Source organism: Clupea harengus, chromosome 7, assembly GCF_900700415.2.
Source record: "Clupea harengus chromosome 7, Ch_v2.0.2, whole genome shotgun sequence".
NCBI classification, from domain to species: domain Eukaryota; kingdom Metazoa; phylum Chordata; class Actinopteri; order Clupeiformes; family Clupeidae; genus Clupea; species Clupea harengus.
In genome coordinates this window covers 5,679,309-5,704,350 of record NC_045158.1, presented here as the reverse complement: position 1 = coordinate 5,704,350, position 25,042 = coordinate 5,679,309, and the positions used below count along the sequence as shown (strand labels likewise).

General features: G+C 41.9%; 2 protein-coding genes across 6 annotated transcripts; both read left to right on the top strand.

The window, feature by feature from the left end:
• The first annotated feature begins 1,944 nt into the window (after nucleotides 1-1,944).
• Nucleotides 1,945-5,472, top strand: ela3l (elastase 3 like). 2 transcript variants are annotated; one of them, XM_031569946.2, is made up of 8 exons: nucleotides 1,945-2,039; nucleotides 2,280-2,368; nucleotides 2,615-2,712; nucleotides 3,052-3,180; nucleotides 3,478-3,614; nucleotides 4,171-4,316; nucleotides 4,988-5,140; nucleotides 5,411-5,472. In XM_031569946.2, exons 1-8 carry the CDS (start codon nucleotides 2,000-2,002, stop codon nucleotides 5,426-5,428), a joined length of 810 nt encoding a protein of 269 aa, XP_031425806.1. In that variant the 5' UTR covers nucleotides 1,945-1,999; the 3' UTR covers nucleotides 5,429-5,472. The 2 variants fall into 2 exon arrangements, with proteins under 2 accessions (XP_031425806.1, XP_012685841.1); XM_012830387.2 differs by lacking the exon at nucleotides 5,411-5,472 and having other exon boundaries at nucleotides 4,988-5,146.
• A 3,060-nt stretch (nucleotides 5,473-8,532) lies between these two features.
• LOC116220992 lies at nucleotides 8,533-12,740 on the top strand. 4 transcript variants are annotated; one of them, XM_031569945.2, is made up of 8 exons: nucleotides 8,533-9,327; nucleotides 9,432-9,521; nucleotides 9,704-9,751; nucleotides 9,838-9,867; nucleotides 10,508-10,759; nucleotides 10,928-10,986; nucleotides 12,041-12,085; nucleotides 12,312-12,740. In XM_031569945.2, the coding sequence occupies exons 1-7, from the start codon at nucleotides 9,228-9,230 to the stop codon at nucleotides 12,083-12,085; spliced, it is 624 nt and encodes a 207-aa protein (XP_031425805.1). In that variant the 5' UTR covers nucleotides 8,533-9,227; the 3' UTR covers nucleotides 12,312-12,740. The 4 variants fall into 4 exon arrangements, with proteins under 4 accessions (XP_031425805.1, XP_031425804.1, XP_031425803.1 ...); XM_031569944.2 differs by having other exon boundaries at nucleotides 12,038-12,085; XM_031569943.2 differs by having other exon boundaries at nucleotides 10,928-11,035; nucleotides 12,038-12,085.
• The last annotated feature ends 12,302 nt before the right edge of the window (nucleotides 12,741-25,042 follow it).

Sequence of the window (25,042 nt, the reverse complement as noted above, 5' to 3'; positions counted from 1 at the left end):
GGTCGTCTTGGCACAGTCTACTATTACTGTAGTTTCTTCCCTACAGCGCAGTGAACTGTTCTGCCTTCACAGGAGGAGGCAGTGCCTGAGTAGTTCCACTAGGGGCGTTATCTTAAAAAGTTCACGTAATCATTTGTAAGGCCCCTCTGCGCCCCCACCTGGCCTTGCAGTGGTAGTGCAACAGCCCTTGAGTGTTGCATTGTCCTAACTAACTTGATGGTCCACAAGATGATGGTTATGTGTTGAAAACAGAAACATAAGGGATGCTCTGTTAGCATACATTTTCCAAGTAATACAAGAATGAGATATTATGTTATTGCAAATACAGTGTGTCCCCCCTGTGCGTTTGCTATTTACCCACACTGAAACCTGACAGCAAAGCAGGGTCTGCACCTCCAACTATGAAACTATAAAGATACACTTCAGTATTTTACTTTTACCATATTGATTCTGTTTCTTCAATAAAAAACAAAACTGACTGAACACACCTGGAAACTGTCAAGACAGACTAGCTGACATTCCAGCCCCTTAATGAGGGTTTGATATTTTTGCCCTCAGCCATCAAAACCATCCATCAGGAGCCAAAGCTACGTATCCTCTTGGCCTGTCTCAGTGTGAAAACAATAACTGTTTTGCAGCCTTGGCTTAAACCCGTGGCCATGGTTATTTCCCAACCCATGACCTAACAGGCAAGGCTGTGGTGGTTGCAAGGCTGGGGTTCAGGTGGACTTAATCAATGTGTTCCTGAAGGGAGCTACTACTACAGCCTGCTACAATATTTTTACAGTGGCTTACACACATTTTCTGAAAAAAAAGTCTAATTTTTTTTTAACTCTACACACGATTCACAAAACTGCACACACAAAATGCAAAGCATCACAAATCTCCTTCACAGGAAGAGGCAGTGCCTGAGTAGTTCCACTAAGGGCGTTATCTCTTAAAAAGTTCACGTAATCATTTGTAAGGCCCCTCAGCGCCCCCACCTGGCCTGGCAGTGGTAGTGCAACAGCCCTTGAGTGTTGCATTGTCCTAACTAACTTGATGGTCCACAAGATTATGGTTATGTGTTGAAAACAGAAACATCAGGGATGCTCTGTTTGCATACACTTTCCAAGTAATACAGTGTGTGTCCCCTGTGTTTTTGGTTTCATAATCCGTCTATGTCCTGACTGACTTATCTTCACCACACACACACACACACACACACACTCACACACACACACACACACACACAAATTGAATGACTCAAGTATTCACATATATTCCGAAGAGCAAAACGTGAACAGGGCAAATGTATTTGATAAGAGTGCAGCTTATATAAACTTTGCTGGAATCTGGGGACGCTTTCTTTGAATAGAAAGTCCAGTGCGAGACCTTGGTATCTCAGCTGTTAGCTTTCCCAGGAACTCTTACTGTATCTCATTTCTAAAAAGCTTTCATAACACCTACCTGGTAAAAACGAGAATGGGAGAAGGTGAGGAGGCAGAGTGCTCATCATAAAGCAACACTGCCTCTACAATTATCCACATTACACAAACAAATCCCTTCTATCCAGCAATTAGATTTTTTTTATCATTGAAAACAAGGTATGCCTTGGCCCACTGAGTTCCATCAGACACCAAAACAAGACACAAAGACAACACAACAATTTTCAGGGCACAAAAACTATTCAAGGACAGTAATAAGTGTTCAAAGGTTAAATGCATTCAAATGCATGTTGTATCTCTGAAAGACTTCTGGAACCTATATTCTGGACTCATAGCTCAATGCAGGCATATGATTGGTTCACACAAATGAGCACAAGCAGCCAGGTACCCTTAGAGTTCACTGAAGGGCATGAGAATAGTTTTTGATAGCACAGCTGAGTTGCCAATGATGAAAGTTCTCTTTTTTTTATCCAAAAGGCATTTCGTCACACCGACAGTGTGACAGGGGTTAGAAGCGGAGCATTTAAAAAGCAGCTTCAGACACCCTCTCACCGCAGTTGAACAAAGTCAACATGTTGTCCATTGTGCTGGCATCTGTGCTCATCGCTAGCGGTAAGGACCCTGTGTGTGTGCAAATTTCAAGTGTGAGTGTGTGAGAGAGACTAAGAGAGAGAGAGAGGGAGAGAGAGAGAGAGAGAGATATATATAAATAGAGAGAGAGAGGGAGAGAGGGAGAGAGAGAGAGAGACAGAGAGAGAGAGAGAGAGAGACTGATGAAGCATGACTGGAGTTTTCAGATAGTTTTCAGATAATGTGGCATTAGAGTGAATGGATACTGTTTCACCTCTCCAGCCCTCGGGTGCGGCACCCCCGCCATCGAGCCCGCCGTGACTCGCGTGGTCAACGGAGTGGACGTCGTCCCCAACAGCTGGCCCTGGCAGGTACCTCACCTTTCTCTCGTTCTCTTTCTCCCGTTTTATGAGTCTTTTACTTCATGCCTCTTTGTCTATGTCTTTGCTTCTTCTGTTAGTCCTCCCTTCTTTTCTTCCTTTCTTTCCTCTCACTTCATTTCTTTCTTTCTTCATGCATTGTCTGCAGCCATTAAAACAGTAGTAAAGTAAACAAAGCTTTTCATGACATTTGTTATTCTCTCTTGGTCTTAAGTCGTTCTCCACCTCCTTCCACAGATCTCCCTGCAGTATGAGAGGAGCGGAGAGTGGAGGCACACCTGTGGCGGATCTCTGATTGCCACCAACTGGGTCATGACAGCTGCCCACTGCATCAAGTAATAATCCTTTTTCTAGTGCTTAGTGTTACAATGTGCAACATGTAACAGAGGGCTATCATAGCTTTCCTGTTATATCATATGAATTAATATCTGCAAAATTATAATGTAACAACATGCCACTATACGAATGTAACACAAATGCCTGAGTAGTTAGGAAAACTTTGTTTAAAAAAGGAATGTTTGAACAAAAAGGTCCACTTCCAAGTTCAGGGATTTTGCTGAACAGAAAATGTAATTCATTGGCAAATGCTTTGGGAATGCTTGATTTTACTCTGAACCAGTAATTTCAACCTCTGTGGGTTAGAAATGTGTCTGACCATGCATTCTCTCCCGCAGCCACGACCTGACCTACAGAGTCTTTGTTGGAAAGCACAACCTGAAACTGGAAGAGGCCGGTTCCAAGGCCATCACCCCCGCTACCATCATTGTTCATGAGAAGTGGAACCCCATCTTTGTGGCCTTTGGGTGAGGAGAACACCCATTTACTGTCATTACCATAACTTACAAAAGTCTGGGACACAAGCTCCCTCTATCAAGGCTGGTCATACAGTATTGTTCAGCATATGCTATCCAGGAGAGGATCATTTCATGAAGTAAAAGATCACTCTTTTCTTTAATTTCACTATAATTTCTCATAATGTTATCAACTATTTGAGACATTGTCTTTGATGCTGTAGAGCCATGGCACTGAAGAAAGAGGTCCTGTTGAATTATGATGCCAGAACCTCTCTTGATTTGTGCTGCTCTCCTTGTCCCGTTTAGAAACGACATTGCCCTGATCAAGCTCTCCGAGCATGTGACCCTGAGCGACTCCGTCCAGCTGACCTGCATCCCCGCCGCCGGAAGCGTCCTCACCCAGGACTACCCCTGCTACATCACCGGCTGGGGCAGACTCTACAGTAAGTCTTCTGGTCTCTATATGGGGGCGACAGTGGTACAGGAGGTAGAGAAGTTGTTTAGTAATCAGAAGGTTGCTAGTCCGATTCCTCACTGTCGAAGCGTCCTTGAGCAAGACACTGAACCCCTAATTGCTCCTGATGTGCAGTGTGCCATCAGTGTAGATGTAAAATGTATATACATCCTTAATAAGTCGTGGATAAAAGCGCCTGCTAAATGTAAATTTCTCTTTCTTCTCCTCTTCTCCCACCTCCCCTTAAACATCTGCGTACTCATCTAAGCTCATTCAACAAGTCCGAATTTGACTTAGGAGTCACGTACACATGTTTTTGTGTCCATATGTACAATATACACTCTTAGTGCTTCATGTACATGTAGTGCGACTGCTCACTGAGTCATTGCTGAACTCCAGGTATGTCTCTCTGTACACATGCACTCCTACGACTGTTGACATTCACGTATGGGTGTGTGGTTCGTGCATACAGTATGTATACATTAGCAGTATGGAATGTGTGCAGTGCTGATGTCTGACTGTGCTGCTGCTGTGCTGTGCCCTAGCTGGAGGCCCCATCGCTGATAACCTGCAGCAGGCACTGATGCCTGTGGTGGACCACGCCACCTGCACCAAGAACGACTGGTGGGGACCTGCTCTTAGGAACACCATGGTCTGCGCTGGAGGAGATGGTGTCGTTGGTGGTTGCAACGTGAGTATTAGAGGCATGGATAGAAATGATGAAATATCAAACTTGTGTGGTTGGTTTGGTGAAAGGGCTCATACACAAACAAGCCAGAGAGGATAGAGGTCGAGTCGGTTGAGCGCAGTTTATCTGTGTGCTTTGAACATGAGTTACGGCACAGAGATGCGTCAGAAAATGAGGTGTGTGGTCTTGAATAAAAACGTCCTTAGCCTAACAAAGAAATCTAATCACTCCTTAAAACTAAAACTTATATCATGACTGCTATCAGTGTGTGTGTGTGTGGATCATACACCAGGTCGTGCCTTCTGTAAATGGCTTTTCTCTGTTTGGATAGGATGACTGGTGGCTCACTGTGCGCACACACACTCACATACAATACAGACACACACGCACGCACACACGCACGCACGCACACACACACACACACACACACACACACACACACACACACACACACACACACACACACACACACACACACACACACAATGCTGTCTCACTTGCACCTCCTAATGACTCATCTCAGGAGTGGAGCCTGTAGCGAGGGGCTCATGACTGCTATCAGTGTGTGTGTGTGTGTGTGTGTGTGTGTGTGTGTGTGGGGGTGTGTGTGGGTGTGTGGGTTTGTACACCAGGTGGTGCCCTCCAGAAATGGCTTTTTCTCTCTCTTTGCGTAGGGTGACTCTGGCGGCCCCCTGAACTGCAAGAATGCTGAGGGTAAGTGGGAGGTCCACGGCATCGCCAGCTTCGTCTCCGGGCTGGGCTGCAACTTCATTAAGAAGCCCACCGTCTTCACCCGTGTGTCTGGCTTCAATGACTGGATTGATCAGGTATAGATTTCAAGTGCACACACACACACACACACGCACACACACACACGCACACGCACACATCATACAGGAGCACTAGTTTCTGTCGACACACTGTGTATCCAACTAGTGCAAACATCAGTGTCCCTCACAAAGTGATATGTGGTGTATTTAACTTGTTATGTCATGTCCTCATAAAAACAGTAGTTGACATGCTGTTGTTGATATAGCAATACAAGAATATTATCCCCTGTAAAATAATGATGGGATTTTCTGTCTTTATCTTTTCAGGCTATGATGAACAACTAAGCGGAACATGTTTCAAATTGCAATAAACTGGTTTGAATAACATAGAACTATCTCTGAGCGTTTTGTGTCATTGTATGGAATTTGTGTGTGTGTGTGTGTGTGTGTGTGTGTGTGTGTGTGTGTGTGTGTGTGTGTGTGTTTGGAAGAGAAATCTAGAAGGACGTTTCATGAAATACGGGGGGAAAATCAATCACTGAGAATTCAAGAAGACCAAGAAAACACAGTTTATTTGATTTTTGTAAATTTAATTTAATATGTGCATGAAATGAAAGTTATAATTGTGCATAGTATATAAAGTGTGTGCTCACATAAATGTATTACTGTGGAGTACTAACTGAGTACATCTAAGCTACATTTAAGTGGTGTTGAGATGTATTTTAAGTACATTATGCCCAGTAGACTTTGAATTAATGTGATTTAATCACAGCTGTGGGGATGTCTTTTACCAACAACATCACTTTCACTCATGTCAAATAGCTTAATTATATTTCCTTTAGGCCAACTACAGTAATTATAGTGGAATTGGAAGTGTTTTAAGTTGTAGTGTATTTGATATTATGTATAATTAACAAAAGGTAGGTAGACCACATTAAAAATAAAATATTTAGTTATATTAAAAATATAATTTTTTTCTTATACATACACTACCGTTCAAAAGTTTGGGGTCACCCAGATAATTTCGTGTTTTCCATGAAAACTCACACTTTTATTTATCAAATGAGTTGCAAAATGAATAGAAAATATAGTCAAGACATTGACAAGGTTAGAAATAATGATTTCTATTTGAAATATTAATTTTGTTCTTCAAACTTTGCTTTCGTCAAAGAATGCTCCATTTGCAGCAAGTACAGCATCGCAGACCTTTGGCATTCTAGCTGTTAATTTGTTGAGGTAATCTGTAGAAATTTCACCCCACGCTTCCTGAAGCACCTCCCACAAGTTGGATTGGCTTGATGGGCACTTCTTGCGTACCATACGGTCAAGCTGCTCCCACAACAGCTCAATGGGGTTGAGATCTGGTGACTGCGCTGGCCACTCTATTACAGACAGCATACCAGCTGCCTGCTTCTTCCCTAAATATTTCTTGCATAATTTGGAGGTGTGCTTTGGGTCATTGTCCTGTTGTAGGAGGAAATTGGCTCAAATCAAGCGCTGTACACAGGATATGGCATGGTGTTGCAAAATGGAGTGATAGCCTTCCTTATTTAAAATCCCTTTTACCTTGTACAAATCTCCCACTTCACCAGCACCAAAGCAGCCCCAGACCATCACATTACCTCCACCATGCTTGACAGATGGCGTCAGGCACTCTTCCAGCATCTTTTCACCTATTCTGCGTCTCACAAATGTTCTTCTGTGTGATCCAAACACCTCAAACTTTGATTCGTCTGTCCATAACACTTTTTTCCAATCTTCCTCTGTCCAATGTCTGTGTTCTTTTGCCCATATCAATCTTTTCTTTTTATTGGCGAGTCTCAGATATGGCTTTTTCTTTGCCACTCATCAGGCCAGCATCCAAGAGTTGCCTCTTCACTGTAGACGTTGACACTGGCGTTTTACGGGTACCATTTAAAGAAGCTGCCAGTTGAGGACTTGTGAGGCATCTATTTCTCAAACTAGAGACTTGCTGAGTTGTGCACCAGGGCCTCCCACTTCTCTTTCTACTCTGTTAGAGCCTGTTTGTGCTGTTCTCTGAAGGGAGTAGTACACACCGTTGTGGGACATTTTCAGTTTCTTCGCCATTTTTCGCATGGAATAGCCTTCATTTCTAAGAACAAGAATAGACTGGCGAGTTTCACATGAAAGTTCTCTTTTTCTGGCCATTTTGAGAGTATAATCGAACCCACAAATGTGATGCTCCAGATACTCAACTAGCTCAAAGGAAGGCCAGTTTTATAGCTTCTCTCACCAGCAAAACAGTTTTCAGCTGTGCTAACATAATTGCACAAGGGTTTTCAAGGGTTTTCTAATCATCCAGTAGTCTTCTAAGGCGATTAGCAAACACAATGTACCATTAGAACACTGGAGTGATAGTTGCTGGAAATGGGCCTCTATACACCTATGTAGATATTTAATTAAAAACCAGACGTTTCCACCTAGAATAGTCATTTACCACATTAACAATGTATAGAGTGTATTTCTGATTCATTTAATGTTATCTTCATTGAAAAAAACAGTGCTTTTCTTTGAAAAATAAGGAAATTTCTAAGTGACCCCAAAAGGTTTTGAACGGTAGTGTACATATATGCTAAATTCCTTGTGCTATTGGTTGGGGACCTCCTACAGCGGCCAATCCTCTCGCTTCCACATGCAAATACTCAAATAGGCAACCTAACCTAACCAATAAAACGACTGCCCAACAATAGATCAACAACAACAAACAACTGGCTGGAGATAACCTACAGCAGTGGTTCCCAAACTTTTTACAGTCCCGTACCCCTTCAGACATTTAATTTCCAGCTGCATACTTCTGTTTCAAACGGTACATTCTGCGAATTCCGTCCGTTTTCTGTTATCGCGGACATTTTCTCCCCGCGTACCCCCTGAACCACTTCGCGTATCCCTGGGGGTACGCGTACCCCAGTTTGGGAACCGATGACCTACAGCACACGCCACATGTTGAGCCCGGGATCCGCAAAGGCCCTTCATCCCAGTAGGCTACAACATACGCTGTATGTAGCCCACACGTGCTAAACACAACATGACAGCACAATCATAGAACCTGAGCAGCAGTCAAAAAAAAAAAGTCTAAATCCTAAATCCTCCATACTGCACCTTTAAATGTCATTTTAGGAGTCATAAACTATAATCCTTGCAAAGACGCAGGTTTCTGACCATATCTGTATGATCTGTCTCCTCAAAACAGTTGGTAAAATATGGTCTTTTGAATGTTGATTGTCAGAAACAAACAGAAGCTGATGTACGTTCATCTATTTAAAAGCAAAACTGTCGTAGGTGAGGTTTTAGTTTGTAAGACAAAAAATGTAGACTACTTTACGATTTGGTAAAATGTAGGCTACTTTATGATTTGGTAAAATGTAGGCTACTTTATGATTTGGTAAGGCGTGTTATTGACAGTCAGGACGTGTGGCAGGACCTGCTCCCTCTGGTGTGCTCGTGTGTGTTTTGAGAGAGAGAGAGAGATAGACAGAGGGAAGAGAAGCTGGAAATCCCGCTAGTAGCCTAAAGCATAGGCAAGTCGGTGCACATTTTTTGACCTAACATATCTGAACCCGCAATATTTTCTGGGAAGCTTACAAAGAGCCAAGGGTTATGGGTCGACCCGTGCATCACTAACCTGCATGTGTCAGAATAATCTATCAAATCAACTACAGATGTTAGATCATTTACATCTCACACAGTCCACCCAACTCAACAAAGCTGCTGTTGTTAACTTCCTCTACACTGTGGTCTCGTGCTTCCTGTTGTGAAGATTAGATAAAGCTGCTTCCTGCCTATCTTCACTCTTTGCTGTTCCTGTTGCATTGGAAGGCCCTTGGGGAAACACCTAGAACAGGTTACATGCTTCTAATTACATTGGCAAAGACAATGATGAAAAATACTTTGAATCTGTATGCTAGTGTGTTGAATGTTTAAGGGCCCTGGTGTTGTGTCTTGTGTCTTTTAAGTCACTGAAAAAAATCTTTCTTATGCTTAGTAGCAGGGAATTTTTTTCCATCTTACTGAGACATGGCGATTCACAGAGGCTGAAATATCAGTGCAAAATAGGGTGACCAATTACAGGGGCATACATTTACGCATATCGTTAAATTGTTTATATCACTAATAATGTGTGTTAATGGGTGTGTTAATAGCCTTATGTAGAAGGTATTGTTTTCACAGGTGCATGATTGTCATGGGCATCTGTCATTATATCATAAGCAGCATTTCACTGCTGGGTAAGAAACGCTTCAGTGTCTGAGTGCATGGATGGAGAGACCATCTGATGGACTGATTATGTTTGATGACTTTGTATTTGGTTCTCTGTCTTGTTTGGATGTAGGGTTTGTTGCCATGGCACTCAACAGACATTCCTGCTTGCCAGTGACATGTCTTAATTGTAACAAAACTAACCTGAGCAACAGCTTAGACAGTAAGAGACTCATTTGCTGAATTTGTTAAAGAATTTATTCACCATGCTCAAATACCAATTTCCAACCTTTACACCTTTACATCTCTTCCGAAATAAACACAACATGTGCATACAAATGATGTTGTATTAGAATGTGTGGCTATAATATGTTGCATGTTTGTAATGTGGCCGTGTGTTTCTAGAGAGTTGTCTTGGTCTGTGTGAGGGTGCCTCACATTCCTGCATCAATGGTCAGTGAACTTCAACTTTATTTGTTTCGATGATAGTTACAATAAGTCAGTTCTATTTTTCAACACTGACGTTCTCTCTGTTTCAGTTTCAGACGCTCTTCTAGCCTGCATGAAAGGTAAACAGCTGATTAGACCCCAAATGCATGCATATTATACAATGACTGTGACCTGATTTGTTGAATTATTATTATTATTTTGTAATAATTTTACTTTTATTTAATTTTTATTATTTATCTTTATTTGTACACTTCTATTTTATCTATGTAAAATGTAGCACAACTGTGGTGCGCCTTATACCTGTAACCTCTGCGCCTCTTTAAATTAGGGTTTCCCCTCTTTGTGCTTCTCGATCTCATGCCATACGTCCTCCAACTCTGATGCAAATGATAAAACATTTGTTTACATCGACACACTGGCACCAATTTAAAGTAGGAGTGTCTGTCTGAGTCAGATTGTTAATATTTATATTGTTATAGAAAAAAAAATGACTATCCAACTAACTAAAATGCAGTCATTTAACCATTCCTGCTCTGCCATAATTGACTGTAGCTTAGTAATCAGGAACTCATACTTTAGTTATCAAGCTAAATCATGCTAAGTCTGCAATCCTTTACTCACAAAAGTTGCAAGAATATCATAGCAAAGAAGCACACTAGAGCAAATATTTACATGTTAGCAAAATGGACCACATAGTCAAGCGGTTCTTCAACCAGTTCAGTTAAAAAACGTTTGGCTTATGTTCTCAATCTTCATTAGATTTCCGAGTGTGGCTGAACACCTTTTCGACTGAGATCAACAAGGGGGATAACTTCACAGTCACCTGCGAGCACAACCTCACTCTAGACCACATTGAAGAATTGATTTGGCTTAAGGACAACGAACGTGTTCCTCGTCAGAACACACGCCAGTTGACCCTTGAGGACCTAATCATAAGTGTCACAGTGTCCTGCAAAATACACAGTCATTGTGGTGACTTCATCTCAGGCACCATGAAGATTGATGTTTCAGGTTAGCTCATTGTTGCTCATTATAACCACGAATGGTGCATACGTCTGCATATTCAAGTCAGCTGTTTATCTACTTGTATTGTTTTCAGGTCTGTTATACAGAAACATGTGTGCGAAACCTTATGTGATCTTAAAGTCCTGTCTGTCATGCCTGTCTTTCCTATTTCAGCATATGGGTCGCTGGGAGCTCCAGGCAGCGGCAAGGCGGTGTTGGTGGTGTTGCTGGGGGTGTGTTGCGTGATTGCTGTTGCTCTGATCGTTTTTAATCGGGATGGTGGTAAGGGTCAGGATCATTCGCCTCAGACTAGGACATTTCATAAATTACAGCCGCAGTTGAGAAAAAAGGGATTCAAGCAACATGACATGACACGAACATGTAGCCGGGTCGGACGTCAGGGAGGGATGTCAGTGTCAGTAGGGATGTCCCTGAATTTCTCCTCTAAAGTTGTGTTTCCCTTTCCAAGTTTGTGCAATTTCCGTGTGTGCATTTGTATTTTCCCACACCTCTGCAGATCCAGGTTCGGTAGTAGGGGGCAGGGGGTGTGCTGTAGGGAGGCCTGAGTTGGTTCCTACATTAGGGATTTCTTAAGTGCATATTACAATTCTAATGCTACTGTGATTTCCAGACTGTCAGCCCCACTTCCCCGTTTTAAGATGATGGTATGATTTGTGTCTGTCATCACGCATGATTGGTCGCATGGCACATAGAGCCAACTCGTTTGCCACGCTAATGTCGTGTATGTGTAGTGAGAGGCTACTTAGCTAGCATCCAGGATGTATTCTGGTTTTAAATGCGAGCCTTTAGCTCAGTCTAAGTCAGGGGTTTTTAACTGGTTTTGTCCCAGGGACCACCATTCTGACTAGAAAGTAATTCGCGGCCCACTGATGTGCCTGCGTCTTTGTAACCGCCGCCGCCACGCCCCCTCCCCCCGCACAGATATTCTGCCTATAACACTTAAATATGTGCAGTTATCAGGTTAGATCACTAACCGCCGTCGCCACGTCCCCTTCCCCCGCGCATATATTCCACCTGTAGCACATGTCAGTATAAATTATTCAATATTTTTCACGATATTCAAGAGTAATCTGGAAATGTGTTGAAATATCAAAGCAAATTTATAAAAATAAAAAAATTCAATGGTGATGTTGCTGACCCTCTGCAATGCCGTCACAGACCCCCGGTTGAAAACCCCTGGTCTAAGTAATTTGCTTCATTGTCGTGTGTGTCTCGAGTCTTGTTATTAACGTGGTTATAAACGTGCTTAACCTGTTCTATCAGCAGGAGAAGTATGCTGCTACCTCGTTGAATTCCTTTTCAGCATTTTAGGTATGTAATGGTTTTAATGTATTTGAATATCTGTTCATTTTCATATTGTAATTTTGTATGTTTTGTGTAATTATGCATTCATTGTGGTGGGTTGCAGCCCTACCCTGCTCCTGCTGCAGTTTGTTGGTCGTACTGTTGATCATTTCTCTTTGGCCACTGTCCCGCATCAATGGAGCTGTATGCACCTGGCTCGCTCCATGCTTGACTTCTTTTTTCTTTTCTTTAGAGTCAATGGAGTAAAACCAGCAACACCCATGACCCGTTGTGGCATCAGTACATTTTCCACCTCACAACACCATCACCATCACCAGCACCATCACCATCACCATCACCACCACCATACCACACCACAACACCAACACCAACACCAACACATCACAACACACACGTTTGTCCATCTACACAATGCAGAGAGGGAGAGCGCAGTCCTGTTACACTGTGAAGGGACTAGGATTTAAGAGTTAGTTTATTAAATATATTGCATAGTCAATAATTCAATATGTCTCATTCCTAGTGGTAATTTTAAATTATGTGGCTTTCTAAAAGACAGACAGTGAAAGAGATATAGGTGAAACTAGTTCGGTGAAATCTAACTCTCTCTCCTCCTCTGGTGTACATCATTGAAAGAATAAACCTAGATTTTTGGTTGTTCATCTCTCAGACTGAGTCTCCGATTATTGGGATACATTTTAATTCCTTTCAACTGAGATCCATCGTTTGTCCAGCTGCAGCTCAACGCCAGAGTTTTGGCCACAACAGTTACGTCATCACCCGGACCTGTTGTTGCTGATTCTGCCTCTGTTTCCTGGAATGCCATCTCCAGCATATCTTTTGCATGGGCTCTGAATTTTGAAGAATATTTTTTCTTTGTGTGTATTTTTGCTGAGGGTGATGCAGAAGAGCAGAAGCATGTATACATGTGCATATTTTTTATTTCTTCCTTGTATAATTTCTAGTATTTCAGAGTATTTAGTTAACCTGGGTTTTACTGGTAGCTGTCACGGATACTTTTTGTAAGGAGGGGTAGGGTCCTCCTTCATGTGTCCTCCACCTAGCCTTGGGTTAGATAGCAGTAGCTTAGTTACTAAGGACAGGCCTTGCCACAGAGTTTACCACCCCTTGATTATCCTAATGCAGTCACTCACATGTACTTGCAGACACACATCATACTTGCTTTGAAGTAATATAAGTTCTAAGAAGTTACCATGATCAGTGGTCTCGTTATCCAACTAAAATGCTGTCTCAGACCAGTGAGCCCGTCAGCTAGAACACTGCTTATCAATAATAACGTTGATCACATGCTTTAGCACCTGCCACCTTTTTCAGACTTTCACTTGGTGTGCTGTCTATTCTTGGAGCTCAGTGATATTTCAATATCTGATTTCTCTTTCTGTGTGTGTGCCACTTTATTCATGTTCCTCAATTCTCAGATACATGTGAGACCAGGTGTCCACGCCACCCTCAACAAATGACAGTAGTGAGTAGTGAGCTACAAGTAACTGAACTAATAGTTGAACTCTATTTTGCAGTAGCTTGCTGGTTGTTCAACTACATTCATATATGCAAAGTGATTCCAGTAGTTATCTTTTGCCATTTTTTTGTGTAGTTAACTACTGAAACTACAAACAATTGTGGTGTATAAAAGGAAAGGAATATATATATATATTTTCGATGTTTTAAATATATATTTTTAATTTAATCTCTACTGTAATAGAACCCCCCTTTGACTAGCCTCACACCCTTTTGCTTTCACCCTGACCGCTGTGAATGCATACACAGGCAACCTCTGAAAATTATTTGGCTATAGTTTTCAATGTTTTTAATCTGAATTTGTAAAACTGAACTATATTAGGTGTCAACTAGTCATAAGTATTGATTATTTGTATTTATTAACAAATGTTCGGAGAAGTTGTTGCATGTTATTTTAGAAGTTACCTGGCTAACTGAGTAGACATGCTTGGTGAAATACCCCCACCTGGACTCTACTTTATGGAAGGCAGGTGTCTGATGGACTGATGGACATTGTATACAAAACCAAAGCAATTTCTTTCCCATAAATATGGGGTATTTTTTATGTTTTTGGTTTATATGGACAAGTAGGCACTTCTTACAATAAAGTCACTTTTTCTGACTTTTTTGTATTAGATTTTGTTAAAATTTTGTGTCACAGATGCATGGTCAATTTGACCATTTATTTGATAAAGTAGTTTCATATACTTTTTATCAGTAGCTTTAGTTTACCAAACTAGATTTCTCCCTGGGTTTGCTTTGTTGTAGCTCAACTTCATCCAGTGGGAAGTTATTGGTTGCTTACAAAGCTATGCTTTTGAAGTAGCTTCCCCAACACTGGCAAAGGCACAAATGTATGAGGATTTAGAGAAGGTCAAATAAACAGAACAGTACAATGAGGGGAACTCTTTACAGTCAACCACTTGTGATTTGACCCTGTCCTTGCAGTGAAATGTTTTGTGAACATTGATCAATTTTGGCACATAATGTTTTGGATCGGAAAAAAAACAGTCCAGCTCTTTTGATGAAAATAAAAATGGTCTTCTCCTCAACATTGCCTTAAGGCCTTGTCTCTCTCTCTCTCTCTCTCTGTCTCTCTGTCTCTCTCTATATATGTTTGTGTCGGGGGTTAGCCACCGGTTTGGCGTTTGGGCGCGGACAGACTCTTTGTTTGGTCTGCCACGAAATAACATTCATCCATCTTAATATTTTCCTACACTCTGCCGTTTCTGAATTATACTGGTTTATAGTGTGGTACCCACTTTTGTCATGCATCCATTTGCCATTGGTATTTCTATAACGTCCATAAACTGGTTAAACATACACTTACTCACACTTCCTGGTGCTCTCCCTTCCCCATACTTCTGACTCACCCATGGACAGGAGACTTGATAGAGTGTCTATCAAGAACACTTTCCTCCTGGGCATCTACACTACACTGTCACAATCAATACATATTGTACCATAGGGTCCGACCCATTCTTGTATGTGTAAACACCCCACTCCTTGTGAACATGTTCTCCCTATGTGTATGTGATTTATGTATGTGTGTCTGTGAGTTGTATAAGTATATAAGCTACTGGATGACCTACATTTCCCTCGGGATTAATAAAGTATCCATCTATCTATCTATCTACGTATCTATCTATCTATTTATCTATCTATCTATCTATCTATCTATCTATCTATCTATCTATCTATCTAACTGCTCCAGTGGGGCCATGTCCCCTGCCTCCCTGAGCCACTCAGTGTCCCACCACCCTGTCAAATTCAGACGTGGATGTGGAGATGTGAAATTTGAAGAAATGAAATCCGTTTCAGCCAGTATACTGTGTGCATGATGGTTGGAGGCGGTATTTTTTATAACAGAGTAGGCCAATGATCTGATGAGACTCACATCTCCGATTCATGTCTTCCTTTACACCAGAAAATGTCTCTCTCAGGTCAAAAGTGTTCCGGTGGTGCTGAGCCTGGTCCAGGGTGTATTAACTCACTCAGGTCAAAGGTGACCACGTCATCCGGCTTCCCTTCTCCTGAATCAATCCAGCAGTATTCACTCAAGCAAATATAGGGTATCCCACAGGAATTAATCACAATGTAGTACTTGGTTCCCAATAAAGTTTAACTGCAGGCTAGAGGGTATGGCAACTGTTAAAACAAAGCAAAATCTTTCATATCCTAATCTATAAATACTCCGTACATCTGAAACATAGCTATAAGCTGTTTCTGTACTAACACCACATCCACCACATCCTGTCTTTCCTCAATCTGCCCTCTGAACTCACACTCATCCAGGGGGGAAGTGAGGTCGACTTGCTTCGCCCAGCTCATCTGTCTTCTCATCATCTCTTGCTTGCCCTTGCTGCCAGAGTAGCCACTGCCTGCCTTCATCTTCTTCTTCACCATTTCAGTTTCCTGCTTAACTACTGGTAAGCTAATCTCTGACAAATGTCGGTAAATCTTACCGGTTTTAAAAAGCTCTGTCAAAAATATGCAATGAAAATCAAAGCAAAAATGATGGCTATTTAAATGCTATTTATTATTATTATTATTATTATTATTATTATTGTCGTTGTTGTTGCTATTTTACACTTTTTATACTTCTCCTCATAACTGTGTGCAAGTACTATAAATAGTATTTGGAATTCTTTGGTTTGTTTTAAATCAAAGAATTCCAAATATTATTTAACACAATTTAATAATTTAGTAACACAAATGATATTTTGCCATGCCACTTGAAATGAAACTGAACTATTGCCAGGTGTGCTTTCTCTCTGAAATACGCCTACTGGCAGCAGTAGCACCGGCAGGAGAAAACATTGGTTCACTAACACTGAAGTATGCTTTAGTGCCAATAGGTGGCAAACTTTCTGCTGTTCCCATGTTCACTCGTGGGAACTCCAGAGAGGCGTTTGTGTGAGTCCTGCAGTAAGAGATTCCGATAAATAGCCTATATAGAGATATCATTTTAACTTCTCGGTCGTTTCCACATTTTCACTAACTGATTTGGACCATTTTGGATGCGATGATGATATCGTGATATGATTATATGGCGTGTAAATGAAAACTAAAAAAATAAATTCAACATTTTCAAGTGCTAAATTCTCTACACATTCCAGCATATAGCATTTTTAACCCGTAGCCATTCATATAAGGCTCAGTGCCCTCAGACAGAAAAAACTCAGACAGAATAGGCTAATAAGGTCGACATGATGGATTCTTGGTGCTTACACAAAATGTACATTACAACATGTTATCAGACCTAAGGGAGTTTGTGACACACAACATCCTATGTCAACCGTTGCTGGTTATGTAAAAGGCCATCTGTGAGCGTATATGCACGGCATGCTGAGGGCAGGACAAGGGTCTCTCATTATAAGCAGCAGAGCATTGTTTAACATGCAGTGACTGTCTCCCGAGAACGCTTGGCAGCAGTTTGAAAGAGGCGCTTTGTTTGAGTGTGCAGATCCGTGTATAAACCACTCCCCTAAGATGCCCCCGACGAGACAGTTCTCAGCTTCTGAGCGGAACACTGCTGCAATGCACGTTGGAAAGGAACATCAAAACATTGACGTTTTGAGCGCACAAAGGCAGTCGGGTAAAACACTTATGAACTCTTGTACGAGTCTACGTTCTCACGTCCAGCTGGGTGCAGATGGACAGAGGATGGGCGCGTAAAGGAACAAGTGCACTAACGCGAAACAAGTGGATTGGTCGAGTGGAATAGAGAATGTTATCGCGTTCAAGTGTTTAGTATTCACCTTTGTATTTAGTTGAACGGAGAATGAGAGAAACAGAGACGCTTCTGAACAACTCGAAGATACAAGTTGTGGGTAAGTTCAAATACTTATCGTCTGTGTTGAGCTGTTTAGCTTAAGTAGTCGTTTAGTTTTGGAAATTAAAACCACACCAATGTCCACATCATGTAGGCCTAGGATATGTATATAGATAAATAGATAGACAGGGAGTTTTGTGCATTCCACGGTCACAGGGGTCTCGGGAGTCATAGAGACGCGCCATGGGACGGCAAGCTGATAATATCCCCCAGTGTAAAGAAACATCAAGGAGACGAATGATCTGAACTTATGCTCTTGTTTATTATTTTGAAAATCTGTGCTTGGATTGTTTTTATTGCATCAACAATTTCAAAAGTGGTAAAACAATGTTAATTTCCTTGATAAATACAAATACACAGAGTTGAGGATGTACACATAATCAAGATTTATTCTGCACACCACTACTGAAAATGATCAACCATTCTTTCCCCTTACCCGCACAGTGACTTAGAGGAGATAGCCCGTAGCAAGGTTTGATGGCCTCGTGTTTTGACACATTATCATGCATACATGTCATATATTAGGCATGATATCCTAAGTTTGAGGGATATTTGACTATATATGATTACAACTAATGGGTCATATGAGTTGCTGTTCAAGTGTACCTCTGTCTGATGATGCATAGACCTTAAGTCGGTGAGCCAGGCAAAAGCTGATTGGTTCTGATTTGAATTGTATTATTCAAATGTTCAGTTTGATGAGAAGTAGCCTTGAGCATAGTTCATTTTCCTAGCCAAGACAACACAGACAAAAGAGGACTGTCATTGCTGAGATACTCCCATTGTAACATTTAAGAAAGTCAGCCCCTGCTGCAACATTGTCTTACAGTGTAACTGTACAAGTGTTGCATTGTGTGGGTTGAAAATCTGTGACCACAAAACAAGTTGCATAACAAACCCAGCCAGTAGATACGTGTAAAAAAGTGGCTTCATGGTATCGACAGGGTCTTGCAAGGTCTTGCAACACCAGGCAAAGAGCAGATCCCTAATGCGCTCTTTGGACTATGTGGGCAGCAGCACTCACTAAATTCGTATTGATTCTCTCACCACAACTGCTCCAAATGTAGTCCACCCACCCATTACCTACACACAAGCTTGGATGTTGTGAAATTTCCAATGGGTTCCACACTGTTTGCAAAACCAAGACCGATTCAATCTAATTAATGTATGGATTTAATTTTGATAATGAAAGAAAGCCACAAAGTCAGAATGAGCATTATAGAAATAGGCAGACTCTCTCCTATCTCACTATCCCAAGGCATGTAGTAAAACACATCAGGCTTTTGCAGGCTTTCCCAGGGTTGAACTATGTCTGAATTACTATTAACTCTGTTGTACTGGCTGTGGCAGATGCTACTGCAAGGCATCGAGTACAAAACAACATGCTACACCTTTTTTTCCTTAAATAAACAGAGGCTCACAAAATCTTAATGTGACCACTACTGAGACAATTTGTGCAGAGTGGGGACTTTAACGTACCATAGAGGGTATTTTGTCTGTTGTGCAGTGTAGAATCACTGTTCTTTTAATGTCTGACACTGAACTGTATGTTCTACTGAAACACACTGAATACATGTATGCAAAATTGTTTTTTTTTGTCATTTTATACTCCTTTTCACAGCTTTTGTTGTGGAGCCCCTATCAATGCTCTCATAAATATTTATCCATATTTCAATTATGTTGTTCAGTACCCAATTGTGATGGTTTTGTGTGTTCCTAGATGGGAGTGAGAATAAATTGGCTCTCCCACACATCTCAATTCACCCTAAGAAATGACTGCTGAAGGCTTAGATTGGAAGGGGCCTGACCAGAGGATTGTTTTTAGATCACGTCCAAGTTTTGTGATTTAGTCCAAATCGACCTTATCCACCCAAACCCCCTTGCCCTGGCTGAAAAATGAGTTTGTCCTTTCTGGCAGCACAAATAAGCACATCAATCTTCATCTGAGCTCAAGCTGTCGATCGCTGACATTACTGAATCTGTAGCTGGTTTCTAAAAGAGGCAGCTTCTTTTTTCTGGTGTTTCCCTGTGGGTTGAGAGGCAGCTCCACTTATCTGTGCATGTCATTAATGAGAAGCAGGTAGCTCTATGCAGATGAGTGTTAGAAGACTTTTTGAAGTGGGCGGCACTCCAGGCTCAACATCACCTTACCTGTCCATTGGAGCCACCTCCATCTGCACTGGATATATACATACTTTGCAATAGTGTTGTGGACACGCATATACATTGAGAGTATTGCACTGATATATGCATTAACAATATGATAAGTAATTTTGTCAGGTGTAGTGAAAAGGCTGTGCTTTTTGTTTTGCTATAGAAGGTGACTTTTTTATCTCTCGTATCTCTACCCTATCAGTCTCCATCACATCTGGGAGTCTTACACGTTTGATTATTGTTGCTAGAAATATGCTGGTTAGTTCTGTAGCAATTACTTCTAACTTTGTACTTACTTCTAAACTTTTAACAGACAGTAAATAACCACAAATAATGTTCTAAGACACCTCCTAGGCTTTGAATGTAAATGAGCTAGGCTTGTAATGCAAACAGGTCTGGAAACCTTTTGTTGTTCTGTATGATAATCTGGTTTCTCTGACTGAGATGGTTCTCAATGGCCTCCCCCATTCCCATACTATGATTAATTGCAGTCACTCACACCTCAGTTTGCTTCCTGACCCCAGGTTTCTGTGCAAATCCAGTCTGGGGACCTTTCCTTTGTGACCATGATAAGATTACCATTTTGGGTATTCTGCTGGCCAACTTTTGGTGGTCACAGCAGCTGCTTGATCATGAATCTAACACATATATTGATGTTTCCTGCTCTGATTCGTTGTTGCATGGTGGTTCTTGTGTAAACATATAAATGCTCATATGGGGGACTGATGGAACCGGAAATATTGCTATTCTGTTGTAAGACATTAACTAAGTGTAGCCTTATTTTGTATCTGTAACTCGTAATCTTGGATGTGTACTCTGTCTGTCTCACTGAGACCTGAACAAATGGCATGTGAACCCCTTCCCCCTGTTATCCAAGAGTTATCACCCCCCTCCCCCCATAGGTGAACCCCTCACCCCACTGTCTCCCCCTTCCTCTCACCTATAGGGTGTGGTCATCCCCTCCCCTATTGTATTCTACCTGACTGAATGGTATAAATACTATTCATAGTCTACACTCAGTAAGGTAGGCCTTTCTCTGAGCACCAGCTGAGAGGGGGTCTCCACGCCGAAATAAACTCCCGAAACCTGACTACGTCCTCCGGTCCCTTCTTCAACTTTGGCGTGCTCATTTAGATTCTATCAAAGGTTAACATATTCCTGAGACACACAGTCAGTGAGATCAGTATCACTCAGTTTCCACTAACTAAACTGGCTCAAGGTCTCCCATGTGCAGGGTTGTCTCAGGTCAGCAGATGGCTTACCAATCAGTAACATAGCACCGATTCACCAAGTGCCTTTCATTTTACTCCCAAGTGAGTTATTGTCAATGTCCAACAGTCAGCTATATGTCTGTTTCATATTACTTAATCTCATTTTCCTTTGCAGGACCTCCAGAGGGCGTCGGCCAACAAAACTAGAGGGCCCTCAACTGAAGAAAACGGACCAGTGGGATCATCGTCCAATCAAAACAAGAGCCCGATCACACCCTCTGTCCGAGGGTTCAACACATCTTTCCTGCCTAGGATGAAGCTGTGTATTCCTAAGGAGTGTAAGAAGTGTTCATTACATACTCATGAAAGGAGAGCATGTTCGCCAATTCAGAGCCAGTGATGCAGGAGTGCCTCTGATTGGTTGTGTACCTCCACTGTCAGCTCAGAGGGATGTCACTGACCCATCTCCAGGTATAGCCACAGGATTCACAGTCACAACACAGGATTCACAGTCACACAGACAGGCACACACACACGCATTTGTGCCTCCTTTTGGATCCCATCAATCATCATGGAATCAGAGCTGAGGACTGGCCTGTCTGCTGGGGCCATTGTGGCCATCGTCTGCAACTCGGTGGTGGGCTTCCTCCTCCTCATCCTCTTCGCCATCCTCTACAAGGCCTGCCAGGTGCCCTCCTGCCCAGAGAAAACGCCTGTCTTCACGCAAACTCCGGAACAGCAGAGGAGCGAACATAAGTACTTATTGACTGCAGCCTGAGGTACTAATGGGGGAAGAATGCCATCTCACAGTGCATACATATTACCATCCTGAGGGGAGATTGCTGACCCGAGTGGACATCACCATGGATACCTCAGTGAAGGAGACTGGGAGAAACTTTACTACTTATTGCGTTAAACACACTGGATAATCTGTTGAGTGGTTAAGCCAGATGGTGGTCATAAATTGCCTGCATGGTTTATTTGCCGTAATCACCTAAAACACATACACAAACACAAGCACACACACACAGCACGCACACACACAACACGCACAAACACAACACACCAACACACACACAAACACACACACACACACACACACACACAAACACACAGACACACACACACACACACACACACACACACACACACACACACACACACACACACACACACACACACAACACCCACAACACCCACACACACATACAATGCACACAGAAGGAACTCTGTTGGAGGATGTCAATGTGGACATTGAGCATTGTGCCTTTTGAGTCCCTCTCTCTGTCTCTCTCTTGCCGTATGAAGCGCGGTGGAGAACATGAAAAGCATGTCATAAAATGGAGCAAAGCCTCTTACGTGCTTTGAGACTGTCCATCTGTCAGTCTAAGAACAGCTCAGATCTATTTGACCGTTTTGTAACAGTGGTCAGCCCGTGTGGGTTATAAGAGTGTAAGATGACAGCCAGACTTGCAAGCTCTTCAAATAGTGAGAAAGAGAGAGTTCATATACAGAAAGTGTGTGGGAAGAGCCAGACAGTTAATAACTAATAGTAAAACAGTGAACAGGTTCACCAATGACTGGAACAGTAGGAACTAAACACTGCTCTCCTCCCATATAAAGACTGGAAAATGGTGCTTTGCTGCAATGTGCAACTAACTATACTGTACATTGACATTGTGTGCAAAATGACTAATATTTATTAATGACATTTACATACACTGTGTTTTACATGGTTTTTCACAGTTTTTCTATCCATAAATGTCCTCATGCCTGTTCTGATTATGCTGTACTCATAGTAATGTAATTAAATGAACTGACAAATTAAACTGAAACTTCTTCAGTCCAGTCCAATTCATCTGTTTATTCATTACTCAAGGGGTCATTTGGTTGCTTCCTACAACACATACTGAAAGGTCTTCAATGATAATGAAAAAAAGAAACCCCCGAATAGACATTAATTAAAAACAGAATTCTGTAAAATATCAAATGTAATTTCAACTGTTCTGATCATAGTACAGCGTTATTTATGAACAGCTTTAATGCTTTGTTTATTTATTCTCATTCATACAGAGCACATCCTCTTAACATCGCTAGTGCCCTGAACATCGTCACCTATGGGAATGCTTGCATCAATAGACATGTCAGCCAAATGAGGGTTATTAGGGCTGTTTGTAGGTTCCTAGGCTGTCCCCAGGGTCAGGCCTTTCCCATCAGGTAATGAGCCTCTGACAGCTACAGATCCTTATTTCGTGTGTTACTTTCCCACACTAATGAGATTTCAGAAGCTCTGTAATAGCCTGCAAAGCTGAACAGTGCAACAGGGCAGCAGTAAACCCAGGAGTGATCACACCAGTGACTGAAATAGGCGCTTAAGCTCTAAGCCAGTGCCACGCCAGTTAAGGGTGATGGCAGAGCAGAGAGAGCAAGGCTTAGCCAGGAGGATCACCAGGGTCTCTGTGTAAAGTTCTATGCCCCTCTGGCCAAAATCCATTGAATGTAATAAATTCAATATTTTGTCAACATGCTGAGATAAGTCAACACTGGCCTTGTGACTGAGTAGTCTCTAGCATTCAATGAAGTCATGCATTCCTTCATGTGTTATTCCACACTGATTTAAGTACTGACTTCACTAAACCAACATTTCCGTCTGTACTGTTGCAAGTTTATCACCCTGTCCTTGGTTACTCCTACTCTGTCTTTGTCTTCGTTCTGTGTTTCTTTATCTTTATGCAAATATTAGGCTGAAGAATCTATTAATCTGTATCTCCCTAATTCAGTGATCTGACCAACTCTGATTTAGTCTCCCCCTTTGTCACTCCCGTCTTTCGTCTGTCTTTTGCTTTCCCTGTCTATCCACTCTACACATGGACCTATGAGCTCAAAGGGACTGCAGCAGGTCGCAATGGCCCAAGGTTACAACTCCGTACAGAATCAAATTCCTAAGGTTCATTTACAGCAACAGGCTGAGTCTGATTTTTCAAGTGCATAACCAGGACCTTTTCGTGACCAGATGTTTTGGTGTAGAAGGTTGGCCTAAAGCAAATCCATTTTTGAGGCATTCAGTCTGAAATAAATACATTTTGAACACAGGTTGTGTTTATGGGCTAATTACTAACATCAGATTTTGGAAAACATGTTTTTGTAAACATCAAACATCGTATTGTATCACCTCAGTTACCAGCCAAAGCTCTGTACGGTTTATTTGATCATTATGCTCGGAATCAATTAACAGACCATATAAATATACCCTTTGTTGTGGATAATTGATTCTACTAATGGACAAAGTGATTGGAATGCTGATGATAATCACCAAAACAGGCTATGAACAGGCAGGTCATATGAACCACTGGGTTCTTCAAAATGGCTTTAAAAAAACATCCTGAAGCACAGGCTTCTATGGCAAGTGGTGTGGGTGAAGTTTCCATTGTAATGGCTTGCTTTGTTGTGACATGCACTCCGAAAGCGAATACACAGTAATACTAATGCAACCCTATGTAGTCTACACAGTACATATCAGTCATTATACGTGTGATAAGTTTTGATTTACCCTACTGCTTCCATGCATTACTTTGTTGCATGTTGCATAGTGGGAAAGTACTCTAATTACCTGCTAATAAACAGAGAAGGAGTGCATTTGCGTTGATGAGATAGTCCCTCCTGAAGCATACCTTTTCAGCTCTGGGAACTGGAAGGCCTGCTTCTCCATGCTGACTGTGCCAAGCACTATAAGCATTTTGAAAAAAAGATCAGCTGTGTTTGACGACATAGAGCGCCTGCCAGCCCCAAATGTGGTGACTTTGAGATTTGTTTCCTGGCTGTACCTCAAATCTCCACAGCCTCGTTTGCATTCCTAATGTTCCCATACAGCAGCTCGAACAAAGACCAACCAACAATCAAGCACACTCTAGAGGCTGAAAATGTACAAGTCAAATTGTACTATATCATTGTTTTGCAGAGATAGGGGCCAAAAAGGCTCTCTAGAACTCTAAATGGACAGACAGTTTCAGATGCCTGATTTCAGACTGTTGAGTGACCCTTGCTCTCGTCATTCATCATAAAATGTCATATGTTTCAATGGCTTTCCATTAGCCCTCACTGGGGTGAGTCAGAGGCCTCATTTGTGCTGTGCGGTGCTAGCTGTGCCCACCCCCCCCCCCACACACACACTCCCCAGAGAGGATTAGTCAACTGACCACAGTGGCATTGCATAACAAGATCAGGGGATATTGAAAAAAAAGAAAGATT